The sequence below is a fragment of the Neoarius graeffei genome, chromosome 9, assembly GCF_027579695.1.
Source record: "Neoarius graeffei isolate fNeoGra1 chromosome 9, fNeoGra1.pri, whole genome shotgun sequence".
NCBI lineage: Eukaryota > Metazoa > Chordata > Actinopteri > Siluriformes > Ariidae > Neoarius > Neoarius graeffei.
Genome location: NC_083577.1, coordinates 67,556,393 through 67,574,034, shown reverse-complemented (window position 1 = coordinate 67,574,034; position 17,642 = coordinate 67,556,393). Strand labels below are relative to the sequence as shown.

Below are 17,642 nucleotides of genomic sequence, written 5' to 3'. Positions count from 1 at the left end.
CAATCATAAACAGTTCAGGTAATTATAGTTAAATAGAGAAAATTGCCCTAGATAATGAAAAATATAGATCACGGCTACAAACAGCACCATATTGCAGCACTGCTGGAGTGCAATCTGTCCAACAGCACAGTGTCCACACAGCCAACACTTTCAACATATTCATGTCAGTATAGCGTGAAAAACTGACATGAAACATATCAAAAAATGTTTTTTTATTATTTAGAAGCTTAATTATTGTATTATTAACTTTAGCCAGATAAACAGAATATATTTACTCATGTTTTAAGTCGTTCAAATTCTGTAAAGCTGCTTTGCGACAATGTTTATTGTTAAAAGCGCTGTACAAATAAACTTGATTTGATTTACTTAAGACGTTCATCACAGATTTATGCATAGAATAAAAGGCAAATCTATCTGTATCAAATACTGTATGTATCCAGGTAACTATGTAATTTTTTACATATTCAAACATATTCAATTTTTTCAGTAATTACAACATAAAATTACCCCCCCCCCCCCCCCCCCCCCCCCCCCCACACACACACACACACTAAGCCTGACCTAATCTTTATGTACTGTAGGTCTGCTTGAAAACCCAAGCTAAGTAACGTTTGTTACTATGGTAAAAGATAAAACTGCCCTCTATAATGAAACCTTGAGGTTTACATGAGTACAGAAATTGGACATATTTAAAAATGGAGCAAGTTAATATGGCCAAATTAGTATACCATCCATGCATTATTCGTAACCACTTATCCTGTGTAGGGTTGCAGGCAAGCTGGAGCCTATCCTAGCTGACTATGGGCGAGAGGCGGGGTGCACCCTGGACAAGTCGCCAGGTCACTGCAGGGCTGACACATACAGACACACAACCATTCACACTCACATTCACACCTACGGTCAATTTAGAGCCACCAATTAGTCTAACCTACATGTCTTTGGACTGTGGGGGAAACCGGAGCACTGGAGGAAACCCACACAGACATGGGGAGAACATGCAAACTCCATACAGAAAAGCCACTGGGCTCGAACCCAGAACCTTCTTGCTGCAAGGCAACAGTGTTCACCACTATATCACTGTGCCGCCCCCAAATTAGTATACCCATGAGTATAATTGGTATCAAGCAGTTTTGATATATGCATGTTTATGTGTTTTTACCCTCATACAGCCAGTCAGGGATCCCATTGAACACTAATCCCTCTTGTCCTGATGATGTCAATCTGAGAGAGCTGCTTTTTACATCCGGCTTGTAGTAGATGTTATTTTCAAAGATATATATCTGAGAGACACACACACACACACAGATGCAGTTTTACATGTCAAAATACAAAACATGTGACTGTGTGTTCAAATTGCCTATTGGACAAACTTCATCTGATGAATCTTTCTCTCTCTCTGATTTCTGTAGGTCTTTTAGACTTCGACATAAATAACATAAGGTTGTAAGAGGAAAGTGCAGAGTGCTTTTAAACGGGGTGCCAGATGTTTGGAAATAGGTAGGTAGAATTAAGATAGAATAGGTACACACCCATATTCAAGAATGCGGAAAATCAAACACTAAGAACCAAGAAACAAGTGGAAAGCACTTTGGTAATACTGTATTTAAATAGTCCACTTTGGAAAGACACTCCACAAAACATCTATAGACTGCCACGAGCCAGCCTATGAACTGATTCTCAACAATAAATTATGATGTTTATTTAGCTTTCAACATGTTATGAAATGTATCAGTACAGTCCACGTGAACTGAATGTGAAATTGTGAATATGTGAGATGAGAATTTGATAGTCTTGGTATGATCCACTAAACATTATTAGCTATAAACTGGACTTACAAATAAACCAAAAGTAAAAGAGACGAGATGATAGTCTACTGAGTAGGTATACATTATCTACTAATCATATCAACAACCATAAACCGTTAACATAAAGGTGCTTTCCGAATGGAGGAACATTTTCATAGTTCTTAAACCTGTTGGAGGAAGTTCCCCCTTTTTTGTGTGTCCACATTGCAGGAACTGAGAACGATCGTAATTCATAGAACACCATTTTTAGGGACTTTTTTTTAGCTCCTACTTCAGGGTAGGTACTATCCCAACACAAGAGAAACCATGAGTGATGTAAGTGTACGGTGATTGGTTCAGACGTAAGTGTACATTGATTGGTCGAACATGAGAAAGTTCAGCATTGGCAACCACCGTTTTTGAAAATCCGTATAAAATATTAGCACTACAAACAATAGCATTTAACATTATTATTAAAAATGGAAAAAAATACAGACAAATGGAGTAACAGTGAAGTCCAGGCTTTATTGATCGTATATGTGATAGAGGAAATATAGTGTGATTTTGACGTGTCTAAGTGAAATATAAAAATCTTCGCTAGCATTTCCAACTAATGTCACGGTAGCAAGCTAGCTTATGTCACTTCAGCGTTCCTACTGACTGACCCTTGAAGGTATGTGCTTCTCCGGCGAGCTCCCCAGGACGTAGTTCCTCTCAGTAAGTCCCTAGAACTGCTTGGTCCGAAAGCACCGATAGTGTTAAGAATCCGTTGACAATCTGGTTAATGGCAGTCATCCAGCAGGTTGTTGATAGTCTACAGATTGTTTGTTGAGAGTTTGTAGAGTGTCTAAAGTAGCTTCTGGTTAAAAAAATTTTTTAATTAAATTAAAATAAAAAAAAAGGTAGTGGAATCAAGGGTTTGGGTTGCAGAAAATTCCTAAGATCTGGGTTGTTTACTCAAAAAGTTTTGGAATCCATGCAATAATACAAGTGATAATGGAAATGCATCAGATAATGATGATTATTATTATATATACAGGCCACTTTTTCCATGGAATAAAAACATGTATTCTTTTCCCTTCTAGTGGATTTCATTCATTTGGTTTGATAGCATGCAATATTGTTATCATATCGCTTATCCTACGTGTATTACGCCACTCCACCCAATGGAGAATGAGCATTCAATAGTGTTGCAATATTGCACGTTGTCAAGACAACACAACATCACACGTCGGAGATGTAAAACTTCCACGTTAGCGAGTGACAGTGACAATTTGTAAACAAACATGGCCACCAGGTTTGCTTCATTAAAAACAGAAGATTTTGAGAGAATTTTGGCTGCCAGGTCACTCCATTGTGTGTAGCTGTCGATGTTGATTTTAAAAGTAACTAAGTAAATTACATAGGGAAAATAATGATATTTGGCTTGACTGCATTAGCACTGCCCTTCGCTAATGCTACTGCTACGCCGGCTGGAAGGTAACTAGACTGCTGCACTAACAGTACTGAGTCGCAGGTAAGCTAGTGCTGGCCTTCGCTAATGCTATTGCTATGCTGGGTGGAAGGTAACTGGACTGCCACGCTAACAGCACCAAGTCATGGGTAAGCTAGTGTTGGCCTTTGAGAATGCTGATATGAAGAGAGTGTGTATGTATAACAATAATAATATTGACTGGCTTTTTGTCGTGGTCTATCAGATATATTCCATTCAGCTCGCATGATATTGAACGAGTCTTCGACTTGTTCAATATCATGTGAGCTGAATGGAATATATCTGATAGACCACTCAAAGCCAGCCAATATTGTTTAATTATTTAACCTAAAATACAGCCACATACATTTCCTAATTGGCAGTCAGTTTTCGCTCTCTATAATTATCCATTTACCTTTAATCACTATTTCCCCTTTTGTATTTTTCTCTTTCCTGTTTTTCCCTCTCTAAAACTACACATTGGATTATGGCTGACTCTAGTGTAGTGAATAATCTAGTATGACTCTAATTAACCCAGTGCATAACCATTCTCTCTGGAATCACCCACTCTATAACTACTCACATTATAATCACTATTTCTAGCATTCCTACAGTTAACTCTAGGAATAACAGTAATAGCAGCAGTAAGTTAATACCAGAAATGTTCATCGTGCAACCCTACTCCATAAAAGGCTAGTGTTATCTCATCTCATTATCTCTAGCCACTTTATCCTGTTCTACAGGGTCGCAGGCAAGCTGGAGCCTATCCCAGCTGACTACGGGCGAAAGGCAGGGTACACCCTGGACAAGTCGCCAGGTCATCACAGGGCTGACACATAGACACAGACAACCATTCACACTTATGGTCAATTTAGAGTCACCAGTTAACCTAACCTGCATGTCTTTGGACTGTGGGGGAAACCGGAGCACCCGGAGGAAACCCACGCGGACACGGAAATGACATGCAAACTCCACACAGAAAGGCCCTCGCTGGCCACGGGGCTCGAACCCGGACCTTCTTGCTGTGAGGCGACAGCGCTAACCACTACACCACCGTGCCGCCAGCTAGTATTATATAAAATGGAATTCATTGTAAAATTAATTCATTCAAAGTAGCAGAACAAACATGTCACCCAGCTAAGCAGCGAGTTCAAGTATAAATCATATTAGAGTTACATGGAGTATAACTATGCATAGTTTTATATTTATTCATGTGGCAGTTGATTTTTATCCATTTGAGACAGGATACAATTAATGCCTGGAGCTCAGCAGTTTTAATGGCCATAATCAAGGGTCCAACAGTCAACATCTGTTGATTTGGTGATTTTCGGATTTAAACTCTTAATCTTACAGTTACAAGAAGCTTATTAACCAATGAGTCACTGCTATGTGTGCCGTGTTTTAGCTGTGCAGGCAGTATAGTAAAGTCATGAACACTTGAAACAGATCTCACTGGGAGACGTGAAAGTATATATGCAGAGCCATGGCCTCATTTTCGTTTATAAATGCCTTGAGACCTCAAGAATGGCACAGGAATAGTTTTAAGCATTAACAATAAATCTAATATAGTAATTTTTACGATTAAAGTGATTTATATAGGTAGCGGTCTGAGTGAATGACCTTGACGTCCGTAACGTCACAACAGGAAGTATATCGGTCTCATCGCCATTTCCACTATACTAAAACACAGAGCTGACTGCAACTCCGATCCTCCATTTTGAGCTAATTTATCGCCATGCTACACAGATGTGTTGCTGGTCAGCGCAGCAATACGACAAAAGCTGGATTTGCGTTGCATTCATGGCCCAAGAATGTTCAAACTGCAAAGATTTAGACGCGTTTTGTGAGAAGTTCACGGGCACATTGGGCAGCTATGAAGTGGTATCTCCTCTGCTCTGCACATTTTACTGAAGACTTGTATGAGACCTCTGATCTGTTGAGGAGCGTTGGCTATAAGCCCGTATTGAAAAAGGGTGCAGTACCAACAATTAAAGAAAAAGAAAACTACAAGAAAAGGAAAGTATTTATTTATTTTATTTATTTTTTTAAAAAGGAAAGTGAGTTCAGTTGCAGCAGTTCTCCCGGAGTGAGCCAAGGGTTGTTGCTAAAACCTGGGACGGAACGGGATGGGACATATCGCACGGGCAGTGACCTCCCTGCAGTTGTTGCTAAAACCGGTGACATCCCGCTCCGTCCCGGATTTTAGTAATTGCCTGAGCCCAGCAGTAATGGCGGACTACATAGTATGAAGAAAAATGAATGAGTGGAGCAGCTGTCTTATTTCTAAACTGGATATTGCTGCCATCTATTCCTTACATGGAAAAAGTGAATGAACGGAGAACTGAACAAACAACTGAAAGTCAGATTGTTTCAAAAACAATTGGCCTTCAAGAAGTGAGAACACAGATGGGTAAGCTCTGACTCTCATTTGGATTAAAAATAAAACACGTAGTTTACCTGCATTTAGATTAATACATGTAACTTGTATTGTGTGTTTAAGTTACCGGTATAAAATTATTTAATTTGCTTCAGAACGTGATTGTGTCATGCTCCGCCCCGGACATCTACTCTGGAGATTACGGCTCTCTCACGTCAGCGCCGATCTGGGACAGGAATTCCTTCTCCCCTGAACTCACTTCCTGGTTTTCACTGCTGCTTATTTAAAGGCCATTCTCAGACTCTGTTTTTGCCAAAACGTCTTGTTTGCTTCTCTAGCCGTTTCTGTGCCTCTCTTGCTCCTCATGGTTTTTATCTCTAGTGATTTTCTCTTGTCCATGGTTTTTGCACTAGCATATTTCTGGTTCTTGGTTTTTTGCACTAAGGGTTATTTCTGGTTCATGGTTTTTGCACTAAGGGTTATTTCTGGTTCATGGTTTCTTGCACTAAGGGTCTTTTCTTGTTTATGGTTTTTTGCACTAGCATTTTTGTCTTTGCCTGTCTCATGTTTTTGTCAAGTTGTTTGTTCTCATTTTGCCCAGACTATTTTTGCATTTTTTTCATCCTGTTTGTTTATCTTTTGCCACACCCTTTCTTCCCTGTATTAAATCATCTTATTTATTGGATTACTGTCTGTGTTCTGTATTTGGATCCTAACTTCACCATACCTCCACCAGCCCTAACAGTACGTTCTGGCCAACATGGATCCAGCGGAACTCGCCCACCTGAGAACGGCCATCCAGCAGCAAGGGACTCTCCTCGGGACCCACCAACAAGACCTACAACAAATTACCCAGAACCTCGCCACCCTGTCCAACACACTCAACCTTCTCACCATGCAGATGCAGCGCTGTCAAGCCATGCCTACCCCTGCTCAGCCGTCTCCTACTTCAGCTCCTGCCACCGCCTTTCTCCACGAACCGAGACTTCCAGCACCTCAGCCCTACAATGGAGAACCAGGTACTTGCAGATCGTTTTTGTCTTAATGTTCGTTGATCCTAGAACTGCAACCTCTGGCCTTCCCCACAGAACGCTCCCGGGTAGCATATACAATAACGCTCCTCACCGGCAAAGCGAGAGAGTGGGGAACTGCGGTCTGGGATGCCAATGCACCCTTTTGTTCCAGTTTCAAGGATTTCTCCAAGGAGATGAGGCGAACTTTCGACCTTTCTCTGTCCGGCCGAGAGGCGGCCAGAAGGCTCATGGAGCTGCGGCAGGGGTCCCGGTCTACCTCGGATTATGCCATCGAGTTCCGGACGTTGGCGGCTGCGTGCGGTTGAAACGAGAACACCCAGATCGACGCATTCCTGCACGGCTTGTCCGACGCCATCAAAGACGAGTTAGTATCGTGGGAACTGCTGTCAGACCTCTCCAGCCTCATGGACCTTGCCAATCGCATCGACGCTCAGATCCAGCAATGGAGGAGAGAGAAGAACCGCCCCAGATTCACCTCCTCTCCACCTCCCGCCGCGTCCATTGAACCTATGCAGGTAGACTGGGTTCGGGTGTCAGCGGAGGAATGACATCGCCGGCGGAGCATGGGGGCCTGCTTCTACTGTGGTCAGCTGGGACACATCTGCCAAGCCTGCCCGCTAAAAGGACGAGCCCACCAGTGAATCAAGGGGCCCTGGTGGGCAATGCTCGGTACCAGTCCCCCGCTAATCGTCTGTTACTTCCTGTCATCGTTATTCATGACAACCAGCATCACCACCTCCAGGCCGTCGTCAACTCAGGGGTGGACAGGAACCTGATCTGCTCCGCCACTGCCAAATGTCTGGGAATCCCGCTACTTGCTCTTAACATCCCTCTCACTGTCCTGACACTTAACGACACCGGCTTGACCAGCATCACCCACCTTACTGCCCCGCTCACCCTAAGGATTTCCGGTAACCACTCAGAAACCATCCAGCTTCACATCATGAACAACCCCCACGTACCCATCGTCCTAGGATTACCATGGTTAATGCAGCATAACCCCCACCTTAACTGGGCTGACAACACCATCCTAGACTGCAGCCAATCCTGCCTAGCTTCCTGTCTGAACTCCGCTCTGCCTCCCGTCAAACCACCACAGCCTTCAGCCAGTGAGTTCCCCGACCTCTCTCATGTGCCTTTGGAATATATGGATCTCAAACTTGTTTTCAGCAAGACCCGAGCAGTGTCCCTCCCTCCTCACAAACCCTATGACTGTGGAATCAACCTCCTACCTGGGACAGTGCCACCCAAAGTACAACTCTACACTCTCTCCTGTTGAAAGGCAAGCCATGGAGAAGTACATCACTGAGTCTCTGGCAGCTGGGATCATCCACCCTTCCTCCTCCCCAGCAGGGGTGGGATTCTTCTTCATGGAGAAGAAAGACAAGTCGCTCCGCCCCTGCATTGACTATCAAGGTCTCAACGCCATCACAGTCAAGAACCGCTACCCACTACCGCTCATGACCATGGTCTTTGAACTACTCCAGGGAGCCAAGGTATTCACCAAGCTAGATCTACACAATGCATACCATCTCGTCAGGATCAAGGAGGGGGGTGAGTGGAAGATGGCCTTTAGCACCACCAATGGTCACTACGAGTACCTCGTGGTCCCTTTCGGCCTGACCAACGCGCCCGCAGTCTTCCAGGCACTCGTTAACGACGTCTTAAGGGACTTCCTAAACATCTTCATTTCTGTGTACCTGGATGACATCCTGATCTTCTCCCACTCCCTGGAGGAACATCATCGTCACATCTGGCAGGTCCTCCAGCGCCTGCTAGAGAACAAGTTGTTCATCAAGGCGGAAAAGAGCAAATTTCCCCAGAGCTCTGTCTCATTTCTGGGATTCATCATCTCCCCGGCAAGGATCCAGATGGGCCCTCTCAAGCTCGAGGCAGTTGCCGATTGGCCCACCCCATCTTCGAGACGAGAGCTCCAGCGCGTCCTAGGATTCGCCAACTTCTACAGGTGCTTCATTCGCAACTTCAGCACGGTGGCCGGACCTCTCTCAGCCCTGACCTCGACCAAGACCCAATTCAAGTGGGGGGAGGAAGCAGAGAAAGCCTTTTCCATGCTCAAGCACAGGTTTACCACAGCACCCATTCTCACCATACCCGATCCTACCAAGCAGTTTATTGTCGAGGTCGACGCTTCCGAGTCAGGGGTTGGAGCTATACTATCCCAGAGGGCCAGTGACGACAAGGTCCACCCATGCTCCTTCTTCTCCTGCCGGCTATCCCCAGCCAAACGGAATTACGACATCGGCGACCGAGAACTGCTGGCTGTTAAACTAGCCTTGGAGGAGTGGAGGCATTGGCTAGAGGGGTCAGAGCTCCCCTTCCTAGTCTGGACTGACCATAAGAATCTGGAGTATCTCAAGTCCGCCAAACGCCTTAATTCCCGTCAAGTCCGATGGTCTCTCTTCTTCTCCCGGTTCAACTTCACACTCTCCTACCACCCAGGCTCCAAGAATGGCAAACCCGACGCCCTGTCCAGGATGTTTTCTTCCCACCAAGAGAAGTCTAAGCCGCCCGATGCCATCCTTCCTCCATGCTGCCTGGTGGGAGCTGCCATTCTAGAGGTTGAGACGCTCGTGCAGAAAGCCCTGGAGCAGGACCCCGGTGAAGGTAACCCCAACAACATTTCTCCTAACCATCTGTTTGTTCCCTGTCCTGTGTGAACCCAGGTGCTGCAGTGGGGTCATGGCTCCAAGCTGGCCTGTTATCCTGGAGCCGCCCGAACCCTGGCACTCATCCAGCAGCGCTTTTGGTGGCCATCCATCAAGAAGGACGTCCAGGAGTTCGTGGCAGCCTGCGACACATGCTCCCAGAACAAGACAACCAATCGACCCCCTGCCGGCTTGCTAAGACCCCTCCCGACTCCACATCGACCTTGGTCTCACATCACCCTGGACTTTGTCACAGGACTCCCCAACTCAAGTGGCAACACATGCATCCTCACTGTCATTGACCATTTCTCCAAGACCATCCATTTCATTCCTCTGCCCAAGCTCCCCTCAGCCAAAGAAACCGCAGAATTACTCGTCCACCACGTCTTCTGCCTGCATGGACTACCCACCGACATCGTTTCTGACTGGGGCCATCAGTTCACTGCACAGTTCTGGAGGGCCTTCTGCAAACTCATTGGGGCCACCTGTAGTTTCACCTCAGGCTTCCACCCACAGACCAATGGTCAGGCAGAATGGGCAAACCAGGCTTTGGAGGTTGCACTCAGGTTCATGGCATCCAGGGATGCCAGTTATTGGAGTAAGTACCTACCCTGGATGGAGTACACTCATAACACTCTTCCTTCATCTGCCACAGGTCTCTCACCCTTCCAGTGCTCCCTAGGTTACCAACCACCACTCTTCCCCAACCAAGAGGAGGAGGTCGCCGTACCCTCAGCCCAGACCTTCATATGCCACTGCAGGAGGACATGGGCATTGGCCCGGAGAAAACTCATTCGCTCCGCCCTAGCATCCAAGAGGCAGGCTGACTAATGCCGCTCTAAGGCGCCCACTTACCAGGTGGGGCAACAAGTCATGCTCTCCACACGCCATCTGCCACTCAGAACCGTCTCCTGCAAGCTGGCTCCCAGGTACCTAGGACCCTTCCTCATCAAAAAGGTAATCAACCCATGTTCCATCAGACTGGCACTACCACTCACCATGCGACACATCCACCCCACATTCCATGTGTCACAGCTTAAACCTCTGGTCTCTAGTTCTTTGGATATATTTCTTCTCTTCCTGTAATACCCCTTTTCCACCAAATCAGTTCCAGGGCTGGTTCACAACTCATTCAACTTGCGAGCCAGCCGAGAACCAGTTTGCTTTTCCATAGCTTGGGGTGCTAAGGGGAGCCACGTCATTACGTCACTGTATATGTCAGTTACATCACTGCGTTTGCATAAACCTTGGCGCAAACATCGAAGCAACAACAACACGGAGAAGAAGAAGCAGCAACAACAACAATAATGGATGACTTCGCATTTGTACAGCTGCTGCTTCTGGCTTTACGGTGCTTCATTGGGATCAGAAAATGGCAGCTCCAATGTCTTTGTGTTGATCGACAGGTTTTGAATGGACGGCGATTACGTTCTAGGAGACAGGTAATAACCTAATAACGTTCTGACTCTTACTTACACTGAATGTGAGATGGTTATGTTAGCCTTTGTTATGAGCTAACGTTAGCCGGTGTTATGTCGGCTTTGGCAGTCCTGCTATTGTTGTTGGTCTTAACAACTCCCCCCCCCCCCCCCCGCCCCCGACGTAAGTGGTTCGTTCCTCTGGCCCAGCAAATAGCTGGTGCTAGCCTGGAACCGGTTTTTCTGGCCCCAGAGCCAGTTCTTTGTCAGTGGAAACAGAAAACCCGGTTCCAAACTAAGCACTGGTCCCAAACCAGCCCTGGAACTGATTTGGTGGAAAAGGGGCATAAGAGGTTTACTTGGAGCCCTGTTTGATAGAGAAATACTCTATTTTAGGCATCTACTGTACCTAGAACCATGAAGGGTTCCCCTAGAGAGATAAACCAAAGGACACTTAGGCTTCCAGATTAAACCATCTATCCATTCATTATCTGTAACCGCTTATCTTGTGCGGGGTCGCAGGCAAGCTGGAGTCTATCCCAGCTGACTATGGGTGAGAGGCAGGGTACACCCTGGACAAGTCACCAGATAATCGCAGAGCTGGCACATAGAGACAAACAACCATTCACACTCACACCTACAGTACAGTCAATTTAGAGCCACCAATTAGCCTAACCTGCATGTCTTTGGACTGTGGGGGAAACCGGAGCACCCGGAGGAAACGCACACAGACATGGGGAAAACATGCAAACTCCACACAGAAAGGCCCTCGTTGGCCACTGGGCTTGAACCCAGGACCTTCTTGCTGTGAGGCAACAGTGCTAACCACTACACCGCCGTGCCTCCCCCAGATTAAACCTTTTTACCAAAAAGGCTGGAGGACTGAGTAGGAAATAGATTAGTTTACAGATACATGAGCCATGCACATACATTTGTCATCGCTTACTTAATTACCTTCTCTGCAAGTACATAGTAATAATGGATGGTAATTATGCGATTCTAATTCGGAGCTGTGTTGATTGTGTATTTGTATATAAGCCCTGAAGCACAGGTTGCATACAGCATCTCTGGAATTATTCAATACTCAACTATTTGGAGACAGAGAGCGAGAGATACGCAAATTGCATTGCTTTAAAACATACACAGGATTTATTGCAGAGGTATCACAGAAAATATATACCCTACATTACTGACTGACACTAATACTTCTATCTCATCTTACCTGAACACTGATAAATAGCAGCAATAGTATAAAATGCTAATAAATCAGAGCGTTCAAAGGGTCTGCATATGCCTAAGATATGCAAATATTCATGAATATCTAATGTGTGTGTGTGTGTGTGTGTGTGTGTGTGTGTGTGTGTGTGTGTGTGTGTGAGAAGTACTGCTTGTTTCTGGCAGTCTGACAGTCATCTAGTGCAAAAGATTAAACTGCAAATGCATATAAATGAGAGGAACACAGATACATTAATCAATGACTTCTTAATCACTTTCCCTACAAGCACATGGTAATAATAGTGGCATTATGTAACTTCTGCATGTAAGTATGATACTAAAAGCAGATTACTTGAGGCATAGCTAAGATCAATCAATTATTTAAGAAGAAATTTGTAGTATTTTTAAAATATGTTTTTAATTATTTTGCAATAGGCATACGGTCCTCATGCTTATCATCACAGACATAGCTCTGATGAACTAAGATAGATAGATAGATAGATAGATAGATAGATAGATAGATAGATAGATAGATAGATAGATACTTTCATAAACACAAGACAGAGTCCTGCAACACTAATTGCACATTGTCATGTCAGTGCTGAAAGTAACACTCAGTGTATGCTCACCTGAACTTATCAAACCTTTTGTTTCATGTACAACTATTCTGGTTTTCACCCTGAATGTTTCAGGGTTCTAACTAGATCAAAACATCGGCATAGTGGCACCAGTCATAATGGCTGGGGGTTCAGGGGCCGCCCTCGGCCCGCAAAAGCTTACAGGTTCAACATGCTCGGAGATGCATTCGAGTGCATTTCCTGGCACTTACACGCCTTCCTGAAAGTCACTCTTTTTTGGTAATATTAATGAGATTATTTTTTGCCAAAAGTTGCTGTGATTGTTTTTGATTGAAGACTTATTATAATTAATATTCAACTATATTAGTAACATATTTATGGAATAAGAATAAAACAATCAGTTGATGTTCACCAAGTGTCAGCTTTATTTTCAGCTTCAGCTGTTCAATTACAATACAGGACAATCCAGATCACATCATACATTCCCCTACTGACCGTTACTCTGACGCTTTCAATGCACCATGTTGCATCATAAAAAAATGGCCAGGTCCGGCACGTATTACGTGCATGGCACATAAGCACCTCTTGACATGGATGGTACTTTACCGCGAACACAACATAAAGAAGGAGGTAAACTGGACTAGCATGATCAGTGACCGTCTCCACACGGAACTACTTGGGCAGCTATGTACTGGGCGCTTACGTGGATGGGGAGTGGAGTATGTCCAAATGTAGAACGTTCGCATGGCGGCGTGCTGTCGCCGCCCTGTGGAGATAGCAAGAGAAAGTTAAACAAAAGACTACATTTTCAAGATTGACAAGTCTTTTTATTAGTGTAGTGGCAACCTTTACAGGTGTGTCAGCAATATTGTGGGCGTAGCGGTAAGGAAACTTTGTGTATTGGCCCGATATGCTGAAAAGGCCTAGTTAGAACCCTGCTGTTTACCTGGTTAATGTGTCTTTGTTCTTTGCCTCTGCCAAGTTGTTTGCTGATCACTTGAACTCTTTATTTGTTCCTGAACTTGATATTGCTTCATGTTTTGGATTTGCCTGCTTTCCCTATTAAACGTCTTGAACTGCAACTGCATCTGCCTACTGACTCTGCATGACACACACATGTGAGCTTATCTTTACTTCCTCCCTGTGTTTCTGATTTCCAAGATAATTAAAGGGTGCACAGCGCCGTGGGTGTAAGCTGTTGTTGTTTTTTGTTCTGCATGGCTGTATGGTGCTGTGTAATATTACACGAATGTGTTCTGCTGTGCTGCTCTGTTGGACTGTGTGATGATGAGCAGTGTGTAATTACTCACCAGCTGTTGCCCCCAAACTCCCCATGAGGCGAACTGCAGCACTGAATCTGACACCTCAGGTGGGTTCAACTCATGCACTTCTCTACACACACACACACACACACACACACACACACACACACACACACACACACACACATTTGTCTTACTATCCTTGTGAGGACCTTCAACAAATATAATTATTAATGCAGCTAATTGATGGTATCCTATACCTATATGTAATCTGAATTTTAACCTTAGTGAGCAAAAGGTAATATTCTGCCTCCCCCCCCCCCCCCCCCCCATCATTTTCATTTTAAATAAAACCACCAGAAGATTTTGTATCAAAGGAGCTTTCCTTATGAGGACCAATCAAATGTCCCCACAATGTCAGAACCGTTAGATATTACTATCCTTAGATAGTTAGATCTTACTATCCATAGACATTTGGTCCTCACTAAAATTATATAAATATGCATCTTCCCTATTTATAAATAGTTTGATGTGCCTCAGTACCTTGTATGCAAATTGTAGATCAGGTAAGATGCGAAAAAGGAGAACTGATACACCTAAAACAGGAAAATCAGAACGTCATCTGTAACTATGTGAGGTTTATGTATCTCATATGATATGAATGGTTTAAAAATTATTTCCATCAGTTTGACATAATGCATTTCTGAAAAAAAAGTATGAAGTCTAATAACAGAATGATTAAACAAAACCATCGATTAGCAGTATCTCAGTTATGTGCATCCTATAGTTTATATGCAGCAACATTCAAACCTCTGACCACAACCTGATATCTCTAATGCATCTGAATGTGTGTGTGGGTGGGTGTGCGCACATTGCAGCGAACACAACCAGTCATAAACATTATTGATCTGTAAAACTGGATAGACTCCAGACCAGTGCCTGCAATCTTGACTACAATATCACTCAACCTGAAGTTGAGATTAAATTCATATTTGAGTGTAGTTTTGCTGTATCCTATTCCTAAAAATCTATCATATTTAAGAGCAAATGTCACATTTAAATGGTATTATGGTTTGTCTGCTATATTTGAAAAAAGAGAGGAAAAACAGTATCAAGACCTCTGACCTTTTTGATATCATATGTGAGGAGAACATAGTTGAGATCTGGTGAGACTGCCACTTTAGAAGCTTTAAATGTTACCTGTTGAAAAAATACAAATGACAATATTTAATGGTTATTCCATGAAATCAAGTCATATATGAGCTGATAGCCGATGAGGCTCGTAGCACCAATTTGGCTATAAGCCATGTACGACAAGATTAAGTGGAATAACTGTTTTATTCTATCCACATTCACTGGATTTTGAGAAATACAGCATTTTTATTATTTTTATCTTTTGCAAATTTGATAAATAAAAACTTTATACCAAACAGCCGACAAAATAATTTCCACATAGGGTGTATTCAGACCAGGATAGTTCGATAGTTCACTTGCTTTGGTCCGAACCAAATGTTTTTTTTATTTTTTCATTTTGGTGCGGTTCGCTTTCACACTGTACATTTTAGTAAGCGGACCAAAATCTGTCAACAAAGCCACGCGCCCTGAGGTCGTTCAGCTATTGGTCAGAGACGACACGCGCACAAAGCGTTAAGTTCAAAAGTAGTCATGGAGGCTTTCCGTGCTGTTATTCTTTTTAATGTCATCAAAGCTATATGTTTTTTTCCAGTTTTTACTGTTTTCACAATTGTGCGATTACTATGCTGTTGTACAAGTAATTTATCAACGACGACTTCAAAGGGCAAGGCGGCTATGGAGGATAGCGCTGATGAGGGCACATCATGTTGTGACAGTTCTGGCTCTTCACGCAAGACGGAGGAGGTATGTGTCGGGATATTCACCTTATCCATCGTAATAGATGAATTTCTTTTTTGCGTCGCTAGTACCGCCACTTTTTGAAAGAATGTCCCTGATTTTAATGTAGGTCTGACGGAGTTTCTTCACTTTTAGCCGACATTGTTCTGAGGAGCGCGTGAACCCCTTCTCCTTCATTTTCTCACTGAATACAGCAAACACGTCGGCATTTTTGTGTGTTCTCTCCAAAAGCTCAGATATGTGGACATCTGCCCATATATCCACAAGGGTACGCGTTTCTTCCTCGGCCCACGTTTGCCCCCTACTCATTTTTTGTACTCTGTAGTCTAGCCTACCACTGGTCTGAATGACTGAACAACTGTTGTAAGGTTCCCTTGACAACCGAAACAGTGTTTGCACTTTGCGGTGGAGTGTCAAGACTCTGTTTCCCATAATGCTCGACAAACGACGGAAGCTCCCAAGGTACAAAAAAGCAAAACTGTCAGATTAGGTCCGGTCTGCTTTCACACCTCCAAAAGGTCCGCACCAGAGTTCCTTTGGCCCAGACCGAGTCCGACCTTGCAGTTCGGTCTCGGTCCGCTTGTTTGGTCCGGACCAGAGTTCGGTGGTTTGTATTCAGACCAACCCAAAAGGTCCGGACCAAGGGAAATTTGGTTCGTTTAGTCGTTTGGTCCGGACCAAACAACGTAGGTGTGAATACGCCCTTAGAATGTAAACAAACCGGTGAAATGACAGTAGCAATTTGTGAAAAATGCGATAATAATAATAATAATAATAATAATAATAATAATAATTCCTGAAAAATAAAAAAGATACATTCTTACCATCAAATACTTTTATTCCATATTTTGTTGTTGTTGTTTTGTATTTTTTTTTGGGGGGGGGGGGTTGTTTTCGAGTAGAGTTTTTATTTCATCCTCGGTTGGTTCAGCAACACGCGCCGCCATTTTGTTTTTCTCTACTCGCGGTATATGAGCTGATATTCTAGTAGTAAAGTAGCCAATCAGAGTGTGCGATTGCTCATATCCAGTGAATGTGGATAGAATAATTTAATATATTACATACGCATTGTCATGGGAAAAACTGATTAAGACACTGGATTGTGATCAGGTATCACTGATATTATGCGCCTGTTCTTTCAAAAATATTAAGTCAGAATAATAATTCAGAAAATAGAAATTAGTAATAAGGACATAGAAATATCAACCTGCCCTAAAGGCAACAGCTTTTAAAACTTTATGAAACCTATGAAACCACTGTCACAGTCTCAAAGAGCTGTTCAGGAAAATTACTCACAAATGTTGTGTTTTTCATCAGAAGCTCAGTCTGTTTGGTGTGAATATTTGCTTTCATTACATTCCCGTCTCTGCTCCTATAGATGATCTCCACCGCTGAGAGGACATGTGAGACAGGGAGAGGGGAAAGAGGGCCATTACATTCAGACTGCTTGTTCTCAAAATGACAGCGTTCTGTTGACAGTGCTTTTCTTCCTTTTGCTCGTTGACAGCAGTGATTTTACAAATCAGACCACATAGAAGAGATCCAGACATCCAGCAGCTCTTTGCCCATCACACTCACCTTAACTCTGTGCACTACAATATTACCAGGCTGAGTGGCAGAGTGCAAGATGCTGCAGCTTTTCAACCATCTTTGTGTGTGTGTGCGCACACAAGTGCATACAGACAAAAGTGTGCATATGTGTGGGCTCATATTTTTCTTTTTGTCGAAGTAAATGTCTACATAAGCAATTACACAAAAAATTTGACCTTGTGGGAACATTTGGTTCAATTCCCATGAATAAAATTAATTAGAAATTATATATATATATTTTTTTTTTCAAATTAAGTAAGCAAAAGTACAGCAAAAGTATGCTTGAGAGAGAGAGAGAGAGAGAGAGAGAGAGAGAGAGAGAGAGAGCTTGTGTGCATGTTTGTGTGTGATTAAGAATGAGAGAGAACCAGAGTA

At 43.5% G+C, this 17,642-nt stretch overlaps 1 protein-coding gene across 1 annotated transcript in view; it reads right to left on the bottom strand.

Annotated features, from left to right (window-relative positions):
- Nucleotides 1-17,642, bottom strand: part of LOC132891323 (inactive dipeptidyl peptidase 10-like) — a 188,316-nt gene that overhangs the window by 88,081 nt on the left and 82,593 nt on the right. The window contains exons 4-8 of the mRNA XM_060928823.1: nt 16,974-17,068; nt 14,931-15,005; nt 14,349-14,401; nt 13,854-13,935; nt 1,160-1,280 (exon numbers count right to left, since the gene is read on the bottom strand). Coding sequence (XP_060784806.1) covers nt 1,160-1,280; nt 13,854-13,935; nt 14,349-14,401; nt 14,931-15,005; nt 16,974-17,068 — 426 coding nt within the window. The remainder of the gene's footprint in view (nt 1-1,159; nt 1,281-13,853; nt 13,936-14,348; nt 14,402-14,930; nt 15,006-16,973; nt 17,069-17,642) is intronic.